Raw genomic sequence first — 20667 nt, 5'->3', positions numbered from 1 at the left:
GTTGGTTCGTTGGAGATTTTATTTCAGTTACAGAACTTTGTACTTAGACGAGAATGATGTATCAATGTTCTCACCTTTTTTCCCCTGGTCTCTGTTATTTCTATCAACCAGGTCAGGCTTTCAAAGCCCACCGGGCCGTTTTGGCTGCCAGCAGCCTCTACTTTCGTGACCTCTTCAGCAGCTCCACCAAGAGCCAGTTCGAGTTGCCCTCCTCAGTCACACCTGCTTGCTTCGAGCAGATCCTCACTTTCTGCTACACAGGGAAGCTAACCATGGCAGCTAGTGAACAGCTGGTGGTCATGTACACAGCTGGCTACCTCCAAATTCAGCATATAGTCGAAAGAGGCATGGACCTAATGTTCAAGGCGAACTCACCTCACTGTGACTCGCAGACCGCGGGGTCTTTAGAGGAAACAGGATCCGAACCACAGAGTCCTTGTAATAATGGTAACGGCCTAGCGGTGGCTGCCCTTTTGGGAACCCAGGGCTGGTCTTCATCCATACTCATGCCGCAACGTAAGATTAAACTAGAAGGGGGGGAGCCAACGCCCCTGACAGTACCCTCAACGCAAAGCAAGATTTCGTCCTCGGAGCTGGGGAACCGGCTGAGGGCTAGTTCGCTGTTCTACACGACAGCTGGTGGGACTCCCATCCCTGGTATGCCTCCTTTCCACCTCCAAGGGGCCGGTGGGGGTGGAACAGGAGGAGGAGGAGCTGAAAGGTCCAGTCCTGGCGCGTCCAGCCTGCCAACCACTGACAGCCCTACATCCTACCAGAATGAGGATGAGGAGTTCGAGGAAGAGCCCTACGATGGGATCACAGAGGATGCCTACAGTCATCTCTATGGACGTTCAGCTAACCCCTACGGGAGTGAGTATGATATTGCACTGATGCTTTTACAATTTTTTTGTGGAGTGTTGCAGGGCTTTGGTGTGTTTGGTGGAGAGCACTCATCGCTGAAGCTTTACTCTGGAATATTTTTCATCATTAAAAACACAGCATGAGCTCAGTTATAGGGGAAAATTAATATTACATTTTTATCACACAACAAACTCAAAAATATTTTATTCCACGACAGCAACTTTTGTAGTATTTACTTCTTAATTCCACTTAATTAATGCTGTTTAAAGGAAAAATGAGTCAGATGAGCAAACAAGATAATCTCAATGTCAACCCTGCGTCAATATCCTCTCGTCAGTATCTCAAAAATCTCTCTCGTCATGTAAGATCTGACTAAGTGAATTACTTTCTCCGTTGCCCTTGGCTCAGATAGAGGAAATACATTTGATATCAGATTGACCTAAAAGTAAAACTCTGCATGACTTGCAGAAATATACCCATGAATGCAGGGTTTATGGAACATAGTTCCTGCTTGTCTGAACTTGTTATCTACAGTGCAAAAAAAAAAATTACCGATGCACATTCATTCCATCCCAGTTACATTATTTAATCTTTCATAAATCATGTATCCTGAGCATCTTTTAAAAAAAAAAAAAAAGCAGGATGTTATGCCTCCAGTGTGTGTGTGGGTTCTCTCAGCATAAAGATAGCTTTATGGAGTTATGATTGGAGTGCATCGTGACCAACAACACACTCCTTATCGCAGCTACAACAGCTGGTCTGTTCTGCTTTTTGTTAGAGTTTTCATACTGGTGTAGGTTGGCCTAAAACATGCAGGCAAGGATGTTGAGTTTATATGTGTTTGCATTCATATATAAATGCACAGACTGGACACCAGTGGAGACACTTAGGCTCACATGCACACACACACCTTCCATCTTTCTTGGCATCCTGCAGCTCAAAGGCATCACACAGGTTTGTCAAATTCTAGAGTTTCAGATATTTATGAAATCCACTCTATCTGCAATCAGTCAGAGCACCCCAGGGTGACATTGTGGGATATTTGAGAACCATGCACGCCTTTTCTGTGTGTGTGTGTGTGCGCGCGCGTGCATGCGTGAGTGCGTGCGTGCATGCGTGTGTGTGTATGTGGTACAAGTGTGAATGCACATGCTAGTGCTTTAATTCACACTTTTTTGTATGCGCTAGATGCACGTGCCTGACAATTAATATATTTATTTCTATTGCTCTGTGTGTGTGTGTGTGTGTGTGTGTGTGTGTGTGTGCGCACAAGAGGTGTGTGCATGTGCATATCACTCACAAGTCATCTCAGAGGTTAGGGGAAACAAATTTGTGAGTAAGAACCTAACACCCAGCTTCGGATCTGTCCCCCTCCAAAAACTCAAGTTGCTGATGCAGCATCATGACTTATCTGGGATACATCTGCAATGCTCTAAAACATTTATGAAACACAACAAGCTTGTATGAGATTACACCAACCTGCTTCACTAATTAAATTTTATAGCCTCTATTTAAACAGAGGGCACAGAGAGGTTATGGACGATGCTTGTCTTTTGTGGTTTATAGTCTGATGATAATATGAATGCATACAGATTTATCCGTCTCTGTTTTTGCTGTGTAACGAAAGCTCTCTGAACCCCCTTTCTGTTCCCGCTTGCTTTCATCAGTCCAGGACAAGCCAGAGATGGCAGCGATGCCCTTGGCCTTGGAGAGCCGCAACTGTGTGCTGATCCGCAGGGACCTGGTGGCGCTGCCTGCAAGCCTCATCAGCCAGATAGGCTACCGCTGCCACCCTAAGCTCTACACTGAGGGGGACCCTGGGGAGAAGCTGGAATTAGTAGCTGGTAGGCACGCACGCACAAATACATGTATCTACTGACACGCATTGACTTCACACATGCAGAGAATAACTTGGATTGTAGAAAGTATTAATGCCTCCATGCTTTAGGTCATTTAAAAATTCAATAGCTGGTAAATTAAACAGACTAATTTCAACAAACAAATTCAGGACATCAGAGAACTTATTCTATTGTGAAACAGAAAACCTTAAAAGCCCATCAAGACTTTTTCTAGAGCTGGTCATTTGCACAAATTTAGAAACTGTGGAAAGTTGATTGGGCAGGTTATCCACAACCCATTGACCCTTACTAATATCTTATTTTATGCAGGAGATGCATGTATTCAACCTGCGTTTGACCCATATGAGACTGCTGTCAGAGGTTAATCTCTGGTCATTACCATTTACAGTGACTTGAGTGTACCACTCTAGGTTTAATTTACGTTAGCGCTCAACAATATGATCAAGACATTCTGGTCAAATTGTGTTTCAACAGCAGTGATGTTCCATTTGTTTCTCATCCTTGATGAAAGCATCTTTTAATAGCGCCCAACTGTTGTTTAACCAGATTCTGAGTGGTTTTGAGCTACAACGCTGTGGTGATCTGAAAACGACAGAGCAAAGCTGCAGAGCTTCTCTGCAGAGATTGAGGACCGTGACAGAAGGACAACCATCTCTGCAGTACTCATCAATCAGGCCTTTATGGTAGAGTGACTAGACAGAAGTCACTCTGGAGTAAAAAGCATATGACAGCCTGCCGGGAGTTTGCCAAATGGCCCTTACAGGGCTCTGAGAGCATGAGGAAAAAGATTTTTTTTTTTTTTTTGGCATGATGAAACAAAAACTGAACTCTTTGGTCTAACTGCCAGACGTCGCTCTTGGCAGTAAGACCAGAGACTTTCAAAGAGACCAGGTACCATTCAACATGTAGCTAATATAATTCCTACAAAGGAAGAGGGCAAAAAGTTTAATCAATTTAGTATTGAATCTTCTCAGACAAAAGAGTCTGAGTACTTCCCTGTGTATTTTACGGACAGAACACGAGGACACATGCAGTTGCGTGTAATCAATCACAAAACTTTCTGGTACAAAAGATGTTCAGAACAAAAAGAGTTCAAAAAGTTACCGCATGCTCAAATTTAATCAGATCGTGATGTAATTGAAAAACCACAATGGAACACAGTGGAAACGGGTTATTGGGTTTTGTAGTCTGCATGTAAGATGCGGAGCACAATGCACAAATGAGAGAGAGATGGTTTTGAAAAGAAAAGCAAAGCCAAGTAATTTAACAGCGTGCTGTTTCTATGTCCTTCACCTTTGACTCCTCTCCCGATCTGAAGCTATTCTTGGCAGCTGAAGCTTTGTGTAACTGAGTGGCTTTCTTTTTTCTCTACACCAGGTACACAGGTGTTCATGACTCGAGGACAGCTGATGAACTGTCATCTATGTGCCGGTATCAAACACAAAGTCTTGCTTCGCCGTCTGCTAGCCACGTTCTTTGATAGGTGAGTGTAAAGGCACGCACAACTGAGCAGAACAGTTTGTGTGAGTCTTTATGGGCCCACTGCAAGATTGGAGTTGTGTGTATGACTCCAACACTACCTCTGTTGTCTCAAAGCAACTTTCACACTCCATCTGTGGCCATGTTGTGCAATGCGGTTAGTTGTGTGTGTTCCCATGTTTATCTACTGTATGTGCCTGTTGATGACTCTGCCCTCTGGTGTCGACTCTGTGTCCCTGCAGAAACACTTTAGCCAATAGCTGTGGGACAGGCATCCGTTCGTCTACTAGTGACCCCAGTAGGAAACCCCTGGACAGCAGGGTCCTCAACGCTGTCAAACGTAGGTTTATCATTTAAATCATCAAATGTATGTGATGGAATTTTAAAAGAGTGCAGTTTGTCTTCATTGAGTTTGTTGTTTTCTCTCTTTTGCAGTCTACTGTCAAAATTTCAACCCTAATTTCAAGGAGAGTGAAATGAATGTGATTGCTGCTGACATGTGCACAAATGCGAGGCGTGTCCGCAAGCGATGGTTGCCCAAGATCAAGTCCATGCTGCCTGATGGCATGGAGGTGTACCGTGCAGGAATGGGCATGGGTGCTGCTGTGGGTCTTGGCCTAGCCCTGGGCGCCCCTCAACCGGGGGTGCCTCTCCCGTTTGAGCCCGACTTCAAAGCCCTAGAGCAAAGGTTGTACCCAGACCGCAAAGACCCTCTCAGGACTCACCCACCGCTGACAGAGGGCAGCCCCGGGTCTGGGGCAGCTGGAGCAGAGGCTGAAGGTGAAGGTGAAGGAGTTGTCCCGGAGGAACAGGAGGAAGATGAGGATGAAGCTGCGTTAGAGGGTGTAGACGGATCATTGGGGGCGCCAACCTTGATCCCAGGAGCCGAGGCGGGCAATTGTGGCGACACGCCGCCTGAGCAGGAGGTGGAAAGTTTTGGACAAGGTCTGAGGGTGAACGGACAGTGAATGTCCCTCTGGGCTGCCTCTCACATTGTGAAATCTGTTTAACACCGCATTTTCTTTTGCTTGCTCTCTTACTCTAACATCTCAACCACCACTCTTTCTTCTCCTCTGTGCTTCCTCAACGGGAATTATTCGGCACAAAAAGCTGCGCTCGTAGATCCTGCTATACAGTAATTTCTCACACATGCATGCGCACGCGTGTGCTCGTGTACACGTAATACTTACTGATAGTGGAAGTAGATCACTCATAGAAGTAGACACAGGCATGGCATTAGCACATTAAGAATCAACCTTTTCTGCTCCACCCTTTTCTTAGTATATTCCGTATTTACTCAGTATTTCGGCACCCGCAGCAATATTACAAAGGCCTGGTAGCAGAGCAAAAGGCTGGAATGATTTATCATTTCGGTGCAACACAAAAGAAACAGCTGCTTCGCTGGCAGTTTATGGAGTGCGGTTTAATGGTTTGTAAAATGATTCCGTTTTCTTGGAATGCCACATCTGAAAATAACCCGCGTAACCTTGGGAAAAACAGATAAGAGAAACAAGGCTCTCTTAAAAAGCAGCTTATTTTTTTATATGATCAATATGTACAAATATATAACAAAGACTGTATTATAATTAGAGGTCAAGCAGTGCATTGCCGCCATTAAACCCAACAGTTTTCCTTTTTGTCAAAACATCATGTCATTTTAGGATAAAGACGAGGGAAAGTTTTTCTGTGAAAGCTGAAAAACTTCCCCGCAGTCAAAGGAATAATCTATCACATGGAGTTGTGTTTTCATGCACATTCGCCCATGACGTATTGGATTAGACTGTCAATGTGATGCCTGTGTCTGCTCCAGACCGCCCACCCCTCCCCAACCACACGCACAGATCCACACACACAAACGTGCGCATATCTCTCACCTTATGATATTTAATATCTGCACCAATTACATTCAAAACACACTGTCCCCAAAAAAAAAAAAAATGTAACAACACTTTTTAACTTTGAGAAATCCTTTTTTGATTCCATCATTGTGTCTTGGAGATACAGAGAGAGACATGAACAAGAACATGCACTAAAACCCAAGCTTGCATGCATGAATACAAACAATGGAAGCAGAGAATTATTGAAAACAACAACAAAGCCACAAACTTGCATTTAAATAAGAAAACAGCTACTGTTGCCTCGAGATATGCCATTAAAGGACTTTTTTCTTTTTTTTATCTCTCACTGGGATCTGACCTCAGTCTGACACATGTTAGAACTGACCTGGGCGTGACCCAGGATCGACTGTGTTTGACAGAGCACAGATTGGATTTTTCTTTTTTTTTTTTTTTCTTTTTTAACTACGGAGCGTGCTGTCATCACAGGTAGAGGAGACTGAATATATGGAGTAGTAAGAGGAAGTGCACTACACTGAGTGGTAGAAGAGAGAAGCACTGTTTCACCTTGATGTGGTGGTGTGATTGGCACCGAGACTACACAGTCCTGCTTCCATCCTGTTTTTCTTTTTCCCTGGGGTGGGGGTGGGGGGGTCGGGGGGGTAAATTATTGAATTAAACTTATAAGAGCAATTTCTGCTGGCTTACTGCATTTGCACTCAAGGAAGGGTTAAAGGGTGGAAATCTAAGGAGCAAAATGTGACTGTACTAGAGACTCTAAATGTCCTCCACATCACCCTGATTGTTTGATGAGGGGGGATTGTGGGTTTGGAAAGAGAAAAACTGGTCTTTCTGAAGATTACTGTTCTGTTTCTATGTTTTGAAAAGGGGGGGCGGAGTGAGGCAATGTCGAGCAGGGACATAAACCTGTATTTGTCATGCTCGTTTTCTTTTCTTATTTGATATCTGTTTTCATGCTTTCTGCCACGCAGTCCTAACAGCCTTCCTTTGTTGTTTTGTGCATTGATTTTAAGAGATACACTGTCGTATGTTCATTTTTTTTTCTCTTTTCTGTGTCAAAGCAAAACTAATCACAAGGTCAGACCATCAGATTTAAGGAATTTATGAACCTGGACGTTTTCCCACTGCAAAAATTTACAGCGTAACAACCAAGCAAAAAAAATACACAGTAAATGCCCCTGATATATTTGAAATGTTTTAAGCTCCAGTACTGTGCCACCTCAAAGGTTGTGTTTACGTATCTTGTTTCGGATCCTTTAGGAGAAGCTTTAAGATGGCCCTGCACAAGAAACACAGGGTTTTTGCACTAGGTGATGATAATTATAATAATAATAATGACGTTTACAGTGTCTTTTGTTTCCTTTTGGAAGAAATGTGATCCGCCATAAATAGAACAGGGCACATTGATAGCATGGCTGAGATGATGAATGAATGTAAACCGTAGCACTGCTTTGGCGAGGGGTCCAAGCCTTGATTGAATAGGTCAAATAATCTTTTATATATATATATATATATGAAACATGGGCCATAATATAACTAATTTGACTGTGAGGTTGGGTGATATTCAAACCTAAAGCTTTAGTGATTTTTGTAACTGAGTGTGAACAGGTCTTCCAATGTGGCACCAGGGAGCATCTCCCAGATGTATAGAGAAGTGCAGGCTTTTATAACTTTGTTTATTCAAGGTTTATCCCAACAAACTCCTAATTTTTCCTATATTTTCACAGTTATTTGTGTTTATGTTGACGTGTTCACAAAGCTGAGAGATCCTGAAACTTTTTGTATAAATGTCAAGACTTGGCAAATTATTTCTATTCTTCGTTTTTAAATTATAAAGCCTCAGTTCCTAAAGTTGCTCTTGTATGAATAAAGACTTGTTTGTCGGAGCCACTACCGTAATTGCTTGACTTTTGAAAGGATCACCTGTGCTTCTGATGTTGTCAAGGTAACAGTCTTCCCAAAATATATATCATTTTGGAATTAAGCCAAATTCACAGTTATTACCCTAGATAGCAAAATAGCTCGTAACTTAATCAGCCTGTCACCTAAAAGTGTGAAACCTGTGTAATCCACTGTTAAAGTGCAGTAAGTGTGATACTTTTATTCTGTTCTTCTCTTCTTTGGTTACGTTTCCAAACAGACCACTACTTTAACTCACAGGAATTTGGAATGAATTCTTATAGCAGTAAATAATATAGGGTGGGAAGCGTTGATATATCACACTGTAGTGATAAAGGGGTGTGGAGCAGTGCCTTAGACTGTGACTGTATGGGTGTGGATGTTGTCATGTGAACCTTTATGTTCAGAGACAAGACAAAGTAACCAACAGATTTTCTCCTTTGCTAAAATTGGCCTTCAAGAACCTTTAATAATGTATAAGTATTTATTCACTCATCATCTGTTTGCCATCATCTCATTCTTAACGAGATTGTGTGCACCAGCCCAAATTTATCGCACATAGATGCTCGCACTATTTGTACAATTGACAGACTTCCCAAAAAAGTATAGAAAACATATCTATCGTATTCCCCTGTTCACATTAAAGCTGGGGCTTTTCAGAGACTCCTCGTAGGAATAGTCTTCCTCGCGAAACAATCCCACATACATAAACATTTGACATTTATTTCCCTCGGTGCATTCACATTTCAGCGTGTTCACTGTTTGTCTGCCTTACCACGAAAGATGTCTGAATCTGTCCCGGCCAACAAACCCCCCCCCCCCCCCCCCCCCTTTTTTTTTTTTTAGGAAAAAATTTATCTCCTGCTTCGGGTCTGTTATTTTTCTTGTGCAGGGTGAATTTGAACACGAACGATGTTGCACTATAAGCTGAGAAATTCTCAGAGAATGTCACGGCTAACCCTTGGGACAATGAGCTGTTTGAGGTGGCTGAAAGGGGAAAAAAAAGTCCTGTAAAATGTATGTACTGTTGTGTTTTTTTATATATATCTTTGATTGAAACCAGTGTCTCCTTCACAGCAAACTCTGTAGTTAGGATTTTTTTTTTACTTTCATAAAAATGACAGAAATTTGTCTTTTGGAATATCTTCCATTCACCTGGACAAGAAAAGAGCTAGGACGGGATTGTTGGTTGAAAAGAACCTGTTTTTGCAAATATTTCTTTGCAAATAAATTGCTTCTTACTTTCTACAAACCCCACACAGTGCTCTGTTCATCCCCCCGTTACTGTAAAACCGATGGGCGCAGTCATTTTTGTTCTATCAAGTGGTTTATCCTGAAAACAATACATTTATATGCAAAGAGACACTTGTATCATAAAATGCATGCCATTCAGACACTCACTCTAACCCAATGAAACCTCTGATCTTTATGCACCATGTATTTTATGCTGAATAACTGTTGTCACTATTAGCAAACAAAGACTGTGGAGTCTTGCAATGAGTAGGGTTGTATTTTTATCACACACCCTGGCCTTTTATTGAATGTTTGTGTCGAGTTTAATCTATTATAATAATGACAGCAAAGTAGTAGTGATAAAGAGTGGGATACACAGTGTAACTACCCAGCTGAGTGTGCATTTAAACCTTTGGCAGACTCAGACAAATGCACTAAAGTTTGTATGTGTATGTATGTGTCCTTGAACATAATGCCAGCACTTTAGAACTACTTAGAAAAATGAATGAACAAGAGTTTCAGAAGGGTTCGGTGAACGAGGAGAAAACTTTTAAAGCCATGCGTTCAGAGCGCTGACAATCAGAATAGGGATGAGACCCAAAGTGCATTATGGGAGATCTGACATGACTTGCTGTGCTCTTGCTGTTTGCTTTGTCTTTCTCCAGCTTGCTTTGGTCTGTGCTAGCTTACTTTCCAGAGTGGAGGGACATAGTGATGTGAACTCCAGCCTTCTTGGTTATAAGTGTGTGTCTCTGCAACAAGGACTGACTGATATTTGACTGATACCTTGGTGCTTCGTGAACAGAGCTGTCCCATGTTGACATGGACCATATCTGTAATGCTCTGGTAAGCGTGACTTGGTCCTAAGTCTGGGCTTACTGGTAACCTCTCTCAATGGACAAGAGTCCGTACAACAAAAGAGGATCTTATCATGCAACCCTACACTTTGATCATGGTAACGTTCTTCACTATCAACAGGGCTTGGACCAGGCAAACTGGGATGGGATTTCAGTGTTGATACTGCTTTATGTTTCAAATGAAAAAAAAAATGTTAAAATGTTTATGCGCCTTCTGACTCAAGCATCAATAATATATACAACAGAAATGCAAGTTGCCACTTTTGATGTTGCATAAGAATCTACCTTTCATTCCCATCATGGTATTTGCCATCACCAGTTTCAGTTGTGTAGTCCAAGAGTACCTGATTTCTTTAAATGCAATACAGAAAAAAATCTGCTTTCTAATAAAAGTCCTTACTTCACCATATACTGTGTTGATGTTTTATTCCATGCAGAAACTGTTGACTTAATCCCATTATTTGCAAAAAGAAATCTCTCAAACCTTTGGCAAGATGCCTGGTAAATTGGGATTGCTACTTTATTTCAAATCAATCCAAATTATTTTAGTGTGAGAAATGTATTTTAATTAAAAGGTCTTTTTGCCAAAATATAAAAAACAATATAATAACACCTTAACATTGCAAAACAAACACAAAACTGTCTTTTTCCTTCATTAATAAACTCCTCAAAGAAGCTTAATATAAATGAAAAAAAAAATGTAATTACACCACTGCTGCTCTATAGACAATGAGTGGAAGACTGATTTTGTGGATCCACAGAATATTTGTTTTCAGTTTAATACCCAAATGAGCTTTATTCTATGGTAGTGCTTTGAAACAGAAAATGTACCCATATACATGTGACATTCCCCTGGGTGCTCTCACTCTATAAAATTGTTCCCAATTCATTCTATGGAGCAGTTCCAGACTATATACCCTATGACATCACAAATTTGAGTTTTGGGGACTGTTTGTTATTTATGAGGGAGGGTGGAGGTGGTGCAAAAGGAGGGAAGCATGTCAAATATATTTTTTTATCACTAGGGAGGGACTTAATACATAAAATTTTCATAACCGCTTATCCTGCTGAGGGTTGCGGGGGAGCTGGAGCCTATCCCAGCTGATATTGGGCAAGAGTCGGGGTACACCCTGGAAAGGCCACCAGACTGTCACAGGGCTGACACATAGAGACAGACAACCATTCACACAGGCAATTTAGAGTCTCCACTTAACCTACCCTGCATGTCTTTGGACTGTGGGAGGAAGCCGTAGAACCCAGAGAAACCCCACACTGACGTGGGAAATGTGCAGAGGGGCTCCCCCAGCCCGGTTTCGAACTGCCCACCTCAGGTTTGAAGCAGGAACCCTCTTGCTGTGAGGCGACAATGCTAACCACTGCACCACCGTGCTGTCAGGTGGGAGAGGCTTATGCTTTTCATTTTTGCATTTTCGGGGCACAGAAATTGAAATGGTTGTATTTTTTATTTATTTCACTGCTGATTGCCGCATATTTTCTTTAGAATTCACCAAAATTACACCATTTATTGTAGCCAGTAACTATAAAAACAGAAATTTTTGTTCACAAAAAAACTCACAATCAAGCTTATGAGCTTACGATAGTGATATTTCATCAAAATCTCACCTCATTTAAAATTCGGCAAAAAATAAATCACTTGCAAAAGCTAATCTGCATGTCAAGAGTGAAAAACCAAGGCTTTTTTCAACTCCAGGATTTCGTCTTTAACGTTTAACTTTCAAACATCAAATTGTAAGTTTTAAAAATCTAATATCTAATTTATGGTGGAGGGAGGGTCGTGCATTTTTTGCCAGTCACTCAGGGAGGCTCAAGGAAAAATCTTTGTAGTTTCGGGAAGGGTAAAAAAACAAACAAATTCACACCCCAGCCACTCCACAGATTTAAACAGGCGCTAGATACCAGACATCAAGATGCCGCACTATTCATTCCAATGGAGTTGCTCACCTGGCGCATATGCTAAAAAAGTTTTCTAGCTTCAGGGTTTACTTCCATGGTATGTGGCCCATTGAATATGTGCAGTAGCCTAGTGTTTCTCCCTCTGGCCCCACCCACAAGCTCCTGCTCGGCTAATAGAATCAACATCGTGACAACAGATGTTTAAATCACTTTCCTTGGCTAAAGGAAAGTTTTATAAATATAAAACCACCATTGTTCAAAAATGTAGGATGGAAAGATTCATAATTGACCTTGTGTGCAGTTCGAGGTGTCCTATCAACAGATTTATGGACATCTTTTTTACAGTGGTGGTCTATGGGGAAAATTATTTGTTCGGTGCAATACCACAAGTGGCCACTGGGAAAAGTTTGTGACAAGGCTGAGTGGCTTTCCTGGGGGCCTGAGCCACCCAACTTCTCTTATAAGTAAAGAACAGTCCTTTAGCACTCTAGTCTTTGGATTTGGGAGAGAGAGTTGTCCTTGTTTACTAATATTTTTGGACTGTCTTAGACTATAGGAATAAAGTGTATGCATTTTGAAAATGGGTGAAGTTCCCCTTTAAAAATGTATTCTATTAATATCAGCAATCAGGAAATCAGCCATACTTTTGTGTTATATGTTATGAGGCTATGTGCTTTTGTCTGTCTTAAATATGAACCAAAGTCATTCCAAAAACATGTTCCCCATTTTGTATGCCAGCTTCAAGAGTTCAGTGTTGTATGCATAGATGGTGATCTCATGATGCTCTGGTATCGACTCGTCATCCTGCGTAGCTACGACGTTTCTCTACGGCAAAATCGCGCGGCGTGTGTTGAGCTGTCCTAGCAGACTTATGTGCCTCACCAGAAATTCTTCTCAAATACAAACAAGAGAGGAATAAACTCACACAACAGGTCGGCTGTAAAAGCAGCAGCCTCTGTTCTCCAAAATGAGTGACGACACAGACACCCCTCCTGAGAGGGAAATGAAGGTAAGCTGTTATCCACAAGTTGTGTTGACAGGTTAGCATGTGTAAGCTAATGTTTGCTAGCACTGAGTCAGTACATTACAAGTGGCTTGGGCTAGTTTAGCTGTTTGGCTAGCCGGTCGGGTTTAGATGTACTGTGTGATTAACCCTAACCCCAGAACACTTACAAACACATATTAATAACGTAGATACAAATAACGGTTGGTTGTGCCATGGTAGCATGAAAAAGCTGTTGCTGCAGTTTTTATCCTCAGTTTGTGACTAGCTACTTATGCTAGCACGTTAGCTATTAGCATCATGTTATATTGTATTTGCTTATTGAGTGAATGCTAATTTTATTTGGAGGTTATTTGAACTAAAAATATCCTGTATGTGAAACAAAGACATCAAATACGTGTCGCGTTCAGTACATTTTGCTTCACAGTTACTAACGTAGCTTAGCATCTTTAGCTAACATGACGTGACTGCTTTGCATGTTTACCCAACATTCTGACTTTCACTTTGACGCTTGGCATAGCTCTGTTGTTGAGCAGTGAAGTTGAAAGTAACCAAGTAGTTGTTTAAAAGGCAACTAGTAGTAGTGTTTCCAGCACTTAAAGAAAATGTGGCTGTTAGTTTATATTGTAAGGGCACAATCCATGTTGTCCAGCATGTTACACCTTATTATTGCTCTTTCTTCGTGGAATACAATACAGTTTAGTTTGAGTTTGCGGTTGTTAAACTGAAACCGCATGTTATCCCCTGTACGTCTCATCCTGACAAGCACTGCTGTGTTTCTTTTTCAGGACTTTCAGTTTCGTCAGATGAAGAAGGCGCGAGTCTTTGACACTCCTGATGATTTTCCAAAAGAAAGAACCAGTCTGCTGACCATCTCAAACAAATTTGGTTTAACTTTTGTCGGGCTCGACAGAACATTCAAAGTTTACCAAACCCAAGATATTCTGGCTGCTGATAAAATTGACGGCAACGCCAATGATATAGGTATGAACCTGACCGTACAGGCTCAGATTCCAATATTTATCCAGTCAGTTTTGCACTACACTTTGTTAACTGTTACTGTTCATCTTTCTTCTAGTCGAAGGGATGGCAGCATTGGCGGAGGTCACTGTGGAACTGGCCCTGCACCACTTGGCTCTCAGCTGTGATGAACTTACTTTGTCAGTATGTGGCATGTCTGAGGAGACGGGCTTGTCCATCACATTCTACGATGTCCGCACCTTCATGAACAAGGTGACTACTTTTGTCAGTGTAATTAATGTGTGTGTGTGTATTAGACATGCATCACGCTTATTTCAGGTTGCTCCAGGGTTTGTATGTGTGTATAACAAACATAGAGACACTTGAAGATTTGCTAGTTGTGCTGTGCTGTGAGTTACTATGATGTTGCAAGTATATCAGCCACCACAATCTTCCAGGAAATAATTGTCCAGTGCAAATGACTTTATAGCTTATTTTAATCTTACATGGTTAGTCAGAGCTCTCCAAAATGAGCAGCAGACTCACAGAAGCCCCTAATACGAAGAAAACCACAGCAGTTATTTTGAATTAAATTATCATTTGCAAAAAAAAAAAAAAACATCACCCCGAAGTCTCCAAATAATTCGACCTTTCCTATTTCGGCCTTTATGAATACACAGCTTGTAAACCTCTGCTGCAGATGGGCAGTCTCCATGCAATGAACAGTTGAATTATTAGAAGGTAGTGCATTACGAAATAATTTCATCGTTGTTTCACAAATGTCAGTTTAAATGTGATTACTTCTCTTGCTCGGATATTCAGTTATTATATCTGCCAGATTTAGTCAATTTTTACATTTGACTTGTTGATTTAAAAAAATCAACTTTTGTTTTTCCAGGCAAGACCTCAGAAGTTACCTTTTGGATCACTGCTACCAGCAGTACCCCCCGGCACTTTGGTGCAGGACCTGAAGTGGAATCCTGTACAGGCATCCATATTGGCCGTCTGTCTGTCTGACGGCCAGATGATGATTTTGGAAGTTACTGACAATGTCAAAGTGCAGGCCGGTCTACCTGCTTCAACTGGCGTCACATGCAGTAAGCGACACTCTGCGTAGAAAATTTGGTTTACTTGTCTTCAGTTTTTCTATAGTGGCTCAAATTTTGTTTCTTTGTTTCACACAGTTTGCTGGAGTCCAAAAGGAAAACAAGTCGCTGCAGGAAAAATGAATTCCACAGTCTCTCAGTATACACCAGTAAGTAGACCTAATTCACAATAATGAAAAATGAAACACTTACTGCTGTCTAAGAACTGCAACGTCCAATGTCTGACAAGATGAATAACTGATGTTGTACTCTGTTAAAAAGGGACTGGAAGAAAAGAAAGTTATCCTATGTCCAAACTTCTACACCGCTGACGAACCTGTCAAAGGTAAGGTGAATCCCATACATATAAAAAAAATATGAGATCTGTGTTGTACGCCCATGTCCTGAGTCAGATTTTTTAGTTGTCACCAATATATTACATGTTCTAATTTAGTTTAATTGTGTTTTTTCTAATGCCTTTCTCTCCCATTGTCTCTTATAGTTCTGGATGTGCTGTGGCTGAGAACCTTTGTGTTTGCAGTGGTATATGCTGCTGCAGATGGGTCCCTTGAGACCCCTCCTGAACTAGTGTTGATCACCATCCCTGTGAGTACATCCATATTCCACTGAATTCACCTAATCATATTTGAGTTATTGTCAGGTTCCACCCCTCCAGTCCTCAATGCTGTCGTACTTATCGCCTCAGGAGATAAATTTGGACATATATATTTTTGTGAAATTCACATAAATGTTTGGTAGAAGATATTTTTCTCATGACCACAGCAGCAAGGTGGCGAAACAAATGTAGCATTAGCTGCTCTGCCAGATTATATATTGTAGCTTTGAAGGCCACGTTCTTTGTGGTGTGACCATATTTTTGTGTCGTAGCTCTGTAGTTACATAGAGGCTCCTACTGCTGCTCCCATACACCTCCTTATGTATTGTTATTTGATTAGGATGCTTTATGTACCTGAGCACTAAGCCACACAGGGTCACATAATATGAAAATTTAAATCACAGTTGGATGTCAGTGTACTTTACAGTATATGTAGTGGCATCATTTTCTCTGGTAAAATGATAAATTATTAAGCAGCTAAAATATGCCTCCACTGCACAGACGTTCCATCTTGTTAATGTAATGTTTTTGTTTGTTTTTTCGTAGAAGAAGGACGAGAAGGTGGAGACAAAGTATCTGAATTTCAGTGAAGTAGTGTTTGGCAGCTGCACTGAGCGACAACACCACTACTTCCTCAGCCATATAGAGGACTGGTAAGAATGATCATGATACACAGGCACAGAGTTTGTCCTAAGTTTGTTTTACTTTAATGACACGTTAAACTGGTGTAATGTTTTGCTTTGCTCCGTTGTTTATTTCATTGAGGGACCTCATGTTTGCGGCATCAGCAGCTGCCATTGAAGTCAGCGTCATAGCTGCCAGACAAGAGGACAAGGTACGTAATTAAGTGTAAAGCAGAAGATGTTGCAGAAATCATGAGTTCAAATGACACACAGTTTGGAATGTAGGTAGAATGAAAGGTCTCTCACTAAGATGGATTTCCATTTAACTTCCAGGAAAGAAATGAACTATGAGACTAATATAGTTTTAAAAGAAAAATATAACATAAAATTATGTCATGTATGTTTGGATGTGCTGAAGTTTTTCAACTACTGTATTAGGTCTCTATCCAAAACAAATAATGTCATCTCGGATCATTAGTGTTGAATTATACTTGATTTAATGAGAGCGACAACTGGTCACACTAAGTTCCAAAACTCAGTGTTATTTTACATAAAACACGATTTTTGTCTGATCATTTTATTTAGCTTTAATTTACACTTTGAATGCTTACTGTGTGGTGTGTGGAAAATACACCAAAAGTCTGGAGACTCTGATGACCACAACTGATTGTTGTTCTTTTTAGATCTGGGAACTTTGGGTCCTGGAGGATGCGAGTAGGGCTGAGCTTCCAGTCACCGACACAAATGAAGACACTCTGCCTCTTGGCTTAGCCATAGACTTTACCAGTCGGCAGGAGATCCATATCAGTAAGTGAATTTTGCTTTCTGTGTACTTTCTCTCCTCACCTGTCTGACCAGGTTTGCACATCTACACAATATCAGTGCACTTATCCTGTCGTTAGTTTCTTTTCATCAAAGCCAGCACTCAAATACCCCTTTTCCAACAAAATTAGTGCATGTACACAGGTTTTTTAAACACAGGGAAAACTGTTAAAAACATGCTCAAGAGTCCTTTCCTATTACCAGCGGACTAGAGCCATGTAGACGGCTCTGCAGCAAACACGCATGCCTTTCTGTTTTTTTTCTTATGGGTGTGTCACGTTTGACATCATGGACAGGTTAGAAAACAGGTTAGTAAACAGTAGAAAGCAGCATGGAGGTCAGTGAAAACGTTACCATGGTTACTTCTTTTTATATCTCGTACTTATACAGTCTCTCTTTCAAACTCGGTGCAGACTAACAATGTTTTAGCGCTGCTTGGGTGGAGACAGATGGTATTTTGTGATGGTGCATCATCGCATCTCGTAAAGGGGTTAAAATTAGCACGTTCAATGGGGTGTTGTATTTCCATTACTGCCTGTTGGAGCCAGAGCCGATAAATATTTGACCAGGGTGTGAATGCCAGTTGTAACTTTTCCCATTACATACAAAAGCCAGATGTCAGCAGAGTGGGGAAAGGGGTTATAGATGACTCTCAGTTGGCTAATTAACATCAATTTTGGAGCCCAGTTAAGTCTGTTATAGCACTTCAAAGCAAAAAAAGTTAGGCTATACTTTCTTAAAGGTTAATTTGGGGATTTTTATGGGAGTTATAAGATTTTCAAAGAATTTTGTCAAAGGTCAGATGCTGTTATCACAATTATTTTGTTTTAATCAACCTTGTTGTGGTGGGAGAATTCTTATATCGATGGAAGCTCTGCCAGGAAACCAGTTTAAAAAAAAAAAAAGGTTGGCCCAGCGCTGATACCAGTGTTGGCTTAGTAGGATTTATGTTTGTATTTATGTTCTAAGCCAACACAGGCACTACCATCAGGTTATTTATTTGTGACCAGTTTCTGAATTAAAGTTTTTTTTTTAATGTATTATATCCCATTTTTTACTGTTCTCCATTACAGTATAAAATCATATACAGAATATGTTTTCAACCATATTCTCTGCTATAATGAAGCTGATATCACTACATCAGTAGTCAACATATGTTAAATTTGAGCTTTCTAACTTGCAATTTCTGTTTGTTTTTTGTACATCACTTACATTTTCACAGTGTTAATATAGTTATAAATGATATTGCACTTCTGCAGTGAAGCTGAGTGAGTTTTTTCAGAAAGTACTTAAAGACAGTATAGACGGTGTGGAGAGAATTGAAGCAGTTTAGGCAGGTTTGTACACCATCTGCCACAGGCGTTACCGCCCACCCTGATAAGCCTGTTTTAATGAAGTATTTCACACTGTAGCGGCAGGTACGATATGTTTTACTGGATTTAAAAAACTTCAAAGCACCGAGGCTTTCCCCATTTGTGTTCTCTGATTCCTACAAACTAATGACTTCTGTGGTATTAGGTTAGGCATATTTAAGAATCGAGGAGGTTTGTGTCATGTTAAAGTTAACTTAAATTTCGTAATAGTTGGTGTTATCTCTCAAACTGCATTCTGTTGTCTTTGTTTAAGCTCCTAAACATGTTATGTCTAACACCCCCCTAATGATCAGATGAAGCTGAAATCTGTCAGGTTTCTTTGTGCATACAGCATCCACTGCAGTGCTCTATCGCAGCATGTGTAAAGAATAGTGATAAGCTACCGTCTCAGTGCACTGTTTTATCTTAAATGGCCCAGTCTGCCAGACATTCACGTAGAGCTGCTGTTGCTGTCTAGTCACATCTCTCCCCGCTCACTCCAAGAACTCCCTCCCCAGCAAGGGGAAAAAAAACCCTGCAATTTGAGCAACATTTTTTGACATGATTGTAGTCTGATCAAAACCTTTATCCGAAGTGAGACATTAGATAGGGAAAGCAAAGGGAGAGTAACAAGAGTTATCTGTGGAGAAAAAATGCACTCATTAAAATGGCTCAGACAAGCTAGAGGACCACAACAAACAACAAAGCCCAGACAATCCTGTTGCAGAATGCTGATGAGGTTTTACCGTGTGCTTCTCCCTTCTGTTCACTCTTCCACCCGTTTTGCTTCTCGCTACCTTTCAACTATAGTTTCATAACTGAGATTAAACTAAACATTACATGCTGTATTTTAGTTTCTGTTCTCTGCGTTTTGTGCTTATTTCGTGGAGAACTTTATTTCTTAAAATATAATACTTGCCATTTTCTGCTTGCTTGAATATCTGTATATTTTATATGTAAATGTATTTGTGTGTGTGGGTGTATGTGTCTGTAGATACAGCTGTGTATCTATGCAGACAATAAAACACTAATATACATTTACAATGTCAAAAGCATCCGTGCAGTACGTGAAATGAATATACAGTAGATGCAAAATATAGGAGAGGTGAGTCAGTGGTAATTAATCAAACACAGCTTCTGCTGTCATCCGCTGATGACAGTGAAAGTTATGCTTGAGGAATAGCTTTAGATATGAGACAGCTGTAAAGAGAACAAAGAGGACACAGTGTACTTTTTTGACGTATCCGAAATGACTCGTATCAACTCTGACTAATGCATCTTTAATTTAGGCAGTGAATGCTCAGTTTCATCATTTAAATGTTGGTTAAGACTGGTTTTTGCCGTTTTTGTCTGCAGCCCACAGCGCACTGCATGATTTTGGAGAGTGCAGGAAAGTGGGTGTGAAGAGCAGGGAAGAGTTTGGGGTTTTGGCAAGAAGAGGAATGCAGTGGACTGCGTTTTACCAAATGAGGCGTCTTAGGACAGTTGTGTCTGTGCACGACCACAGTGTGCCTTTTTGAACTGAACACTGGGTACTTATTTAAACCACTGGGGGGCAGAATGAGAAATGGTCAGTGAGATAAGTACAGCACTAACATACAGTCTCTGTGCTCAAATGCCATCAATACTTTTACACCGTCACAGTATAAAGTGGGAAACAACATTTTCTCATCATGAACATAGCAAGCATGCTGAGAACACAACACTTGCTGTTAATCATTTGTCATGTGCAGTGGTGTGAGTTGGAAGCACAAAGCTGTGAAGAACGCTAAATAATTGTTTTACAAATGTCTGCTACTGTGCGATGTAGATTGCACATGAATGTGGCTCTCAGTTAATAGCGTTTATACAAAGCTCCAAGAGAATCTTCTTGGCTCTCTGATCTGTGGAAGGTTGCAAAATGTGTAAGAGGAAATGGACTCCGTGTGTGTGGGAGAGTGAGAAAGTTTGACTGGAGAGTTATGTGTTTGGTATTTTTCTGTGAAATTATAGTAAACATATTTTTGAGTCTTTTACTGCATATCATGATGACAGTATTTCTCTGCCTGAATGTCTGAATCCCATCTTTCCCCCTCCTCTCAAAGCTGATGAGAAGACCTTGCCCCCAGCGCCGGTTATGCTGATGCTGTCCACGGAGGGATTACTCTGTCCGTTTGCTTTGCTCAACCTCAACCCTGGGGTGAAGCAGCTGGTCTCAGCCCCCGCTGTCCTCGCCTTGGAGGGGGAGAGACCACCCAAACCAAGTAAG

General features: G+C 41.0%; 2 protein-coding genes across 7 annotated transcripts in view; both read left to right on the top strand.

The window, feature by feature from the left end:
- nacc2 (NACC family member 2) overlaps positions 1 to 10453 on the top strand; it is a 35448-nt gene extending 24995 nt beyond the window's left edge. For all 5 annotated transcript variants that reach the window (XM_033647406.2, XM_033647405.2, XM_033647407.2 and 2 more), the window contains exons 3-7: positions 112 to 870; positions 2529 to 2705; positions 4098 to 4203; positions 4442 to 4539; positions 4635 to 10453. In XM_033647406.2, coding sequence (XP_033503297.1) covers positions 112 to 870; positions 2529 to 2705; positions 4098 to 4203; positions 4442 to 4539; positions 4635 to 5167 — 1673 coding nt within the window. In that variant the 3' untranslated portion in view covers positions 5168 to 10453. The remainder of the gene's footprint in view (positions 1 to 111; positions 871 to 2528; positions 2706 to 4097; positions 4204 to 4441; positions 4540 to 4634) is intronic.
- Positions 10454 to 12787: 2334 nt separating this feature from the next.
- nup214 (nucleoporin 214) overlaps positions 12788 to 20667 on the top strand; it is a 41206-nt gene continuing 33326 nt past the window's right edge. For both annotated transcript variants that reach the window (XM_078162210.1, XM_078162209.1), the window contains exons 1-11: positions 12788 to 12967; positions 13750 to 13945; positions 14040 to 14194; positions 14820 to 15018; positions 15106 to 15176; positions 15289 to 15352; positions 15509 to 15612; positions 16169 to 16275; positions 16388 to 16457; positions 16929 to 17052; positions 20504 to 20662. In XM_078162210.1, the coding sequence (XP_078018336.1) occupies positions 12926 to 12967; positions 13750 to 13945; positions 14040 to 14194; positions 14820 to 15018; positions 15106 to 15176; positions 15289 to 15352; positions 15509 to 15612; positions 16169 to 16275; positions 16388 to 16457; positions 16929 to 17052; positions 20504 to 20662 (1291 nt within the window). In that variant the 5' untranslated portion in view covers positions 12788 to 12925. The remainder of the gene's footprint in view (positions 12968 to 13749; positions 13946 to 14039; positions 14195 to 14819; positions 15019 to 15105; positions 15177 to 15288; positions 15353 to 15508; positions 15613 to 16168; positions 16276 to 16387; positions 16458 to 16928; positions 17053 to 20503; positions 20663 to 20667) is intronic.

Source organism: Epinephelus lanceolatus, chromosome 19 (assembly GCF_041903045.1).
Source record: "Epinephelus lanceolatus isolate andai-2023 chromosome 19, ASM4190304v1, whole genome shotgun sequence".
Taxonomy (NCBI): domain Eukaryota; kingdom Metazoa; phylum Chordata; class Actinopteri; order Perciformes; family Serranidae; genus Epinephelus; species Epinephelus lanceolatus.
This window is presented reverse-complemented; position numbering and strand designations above follow the sequence as displayed.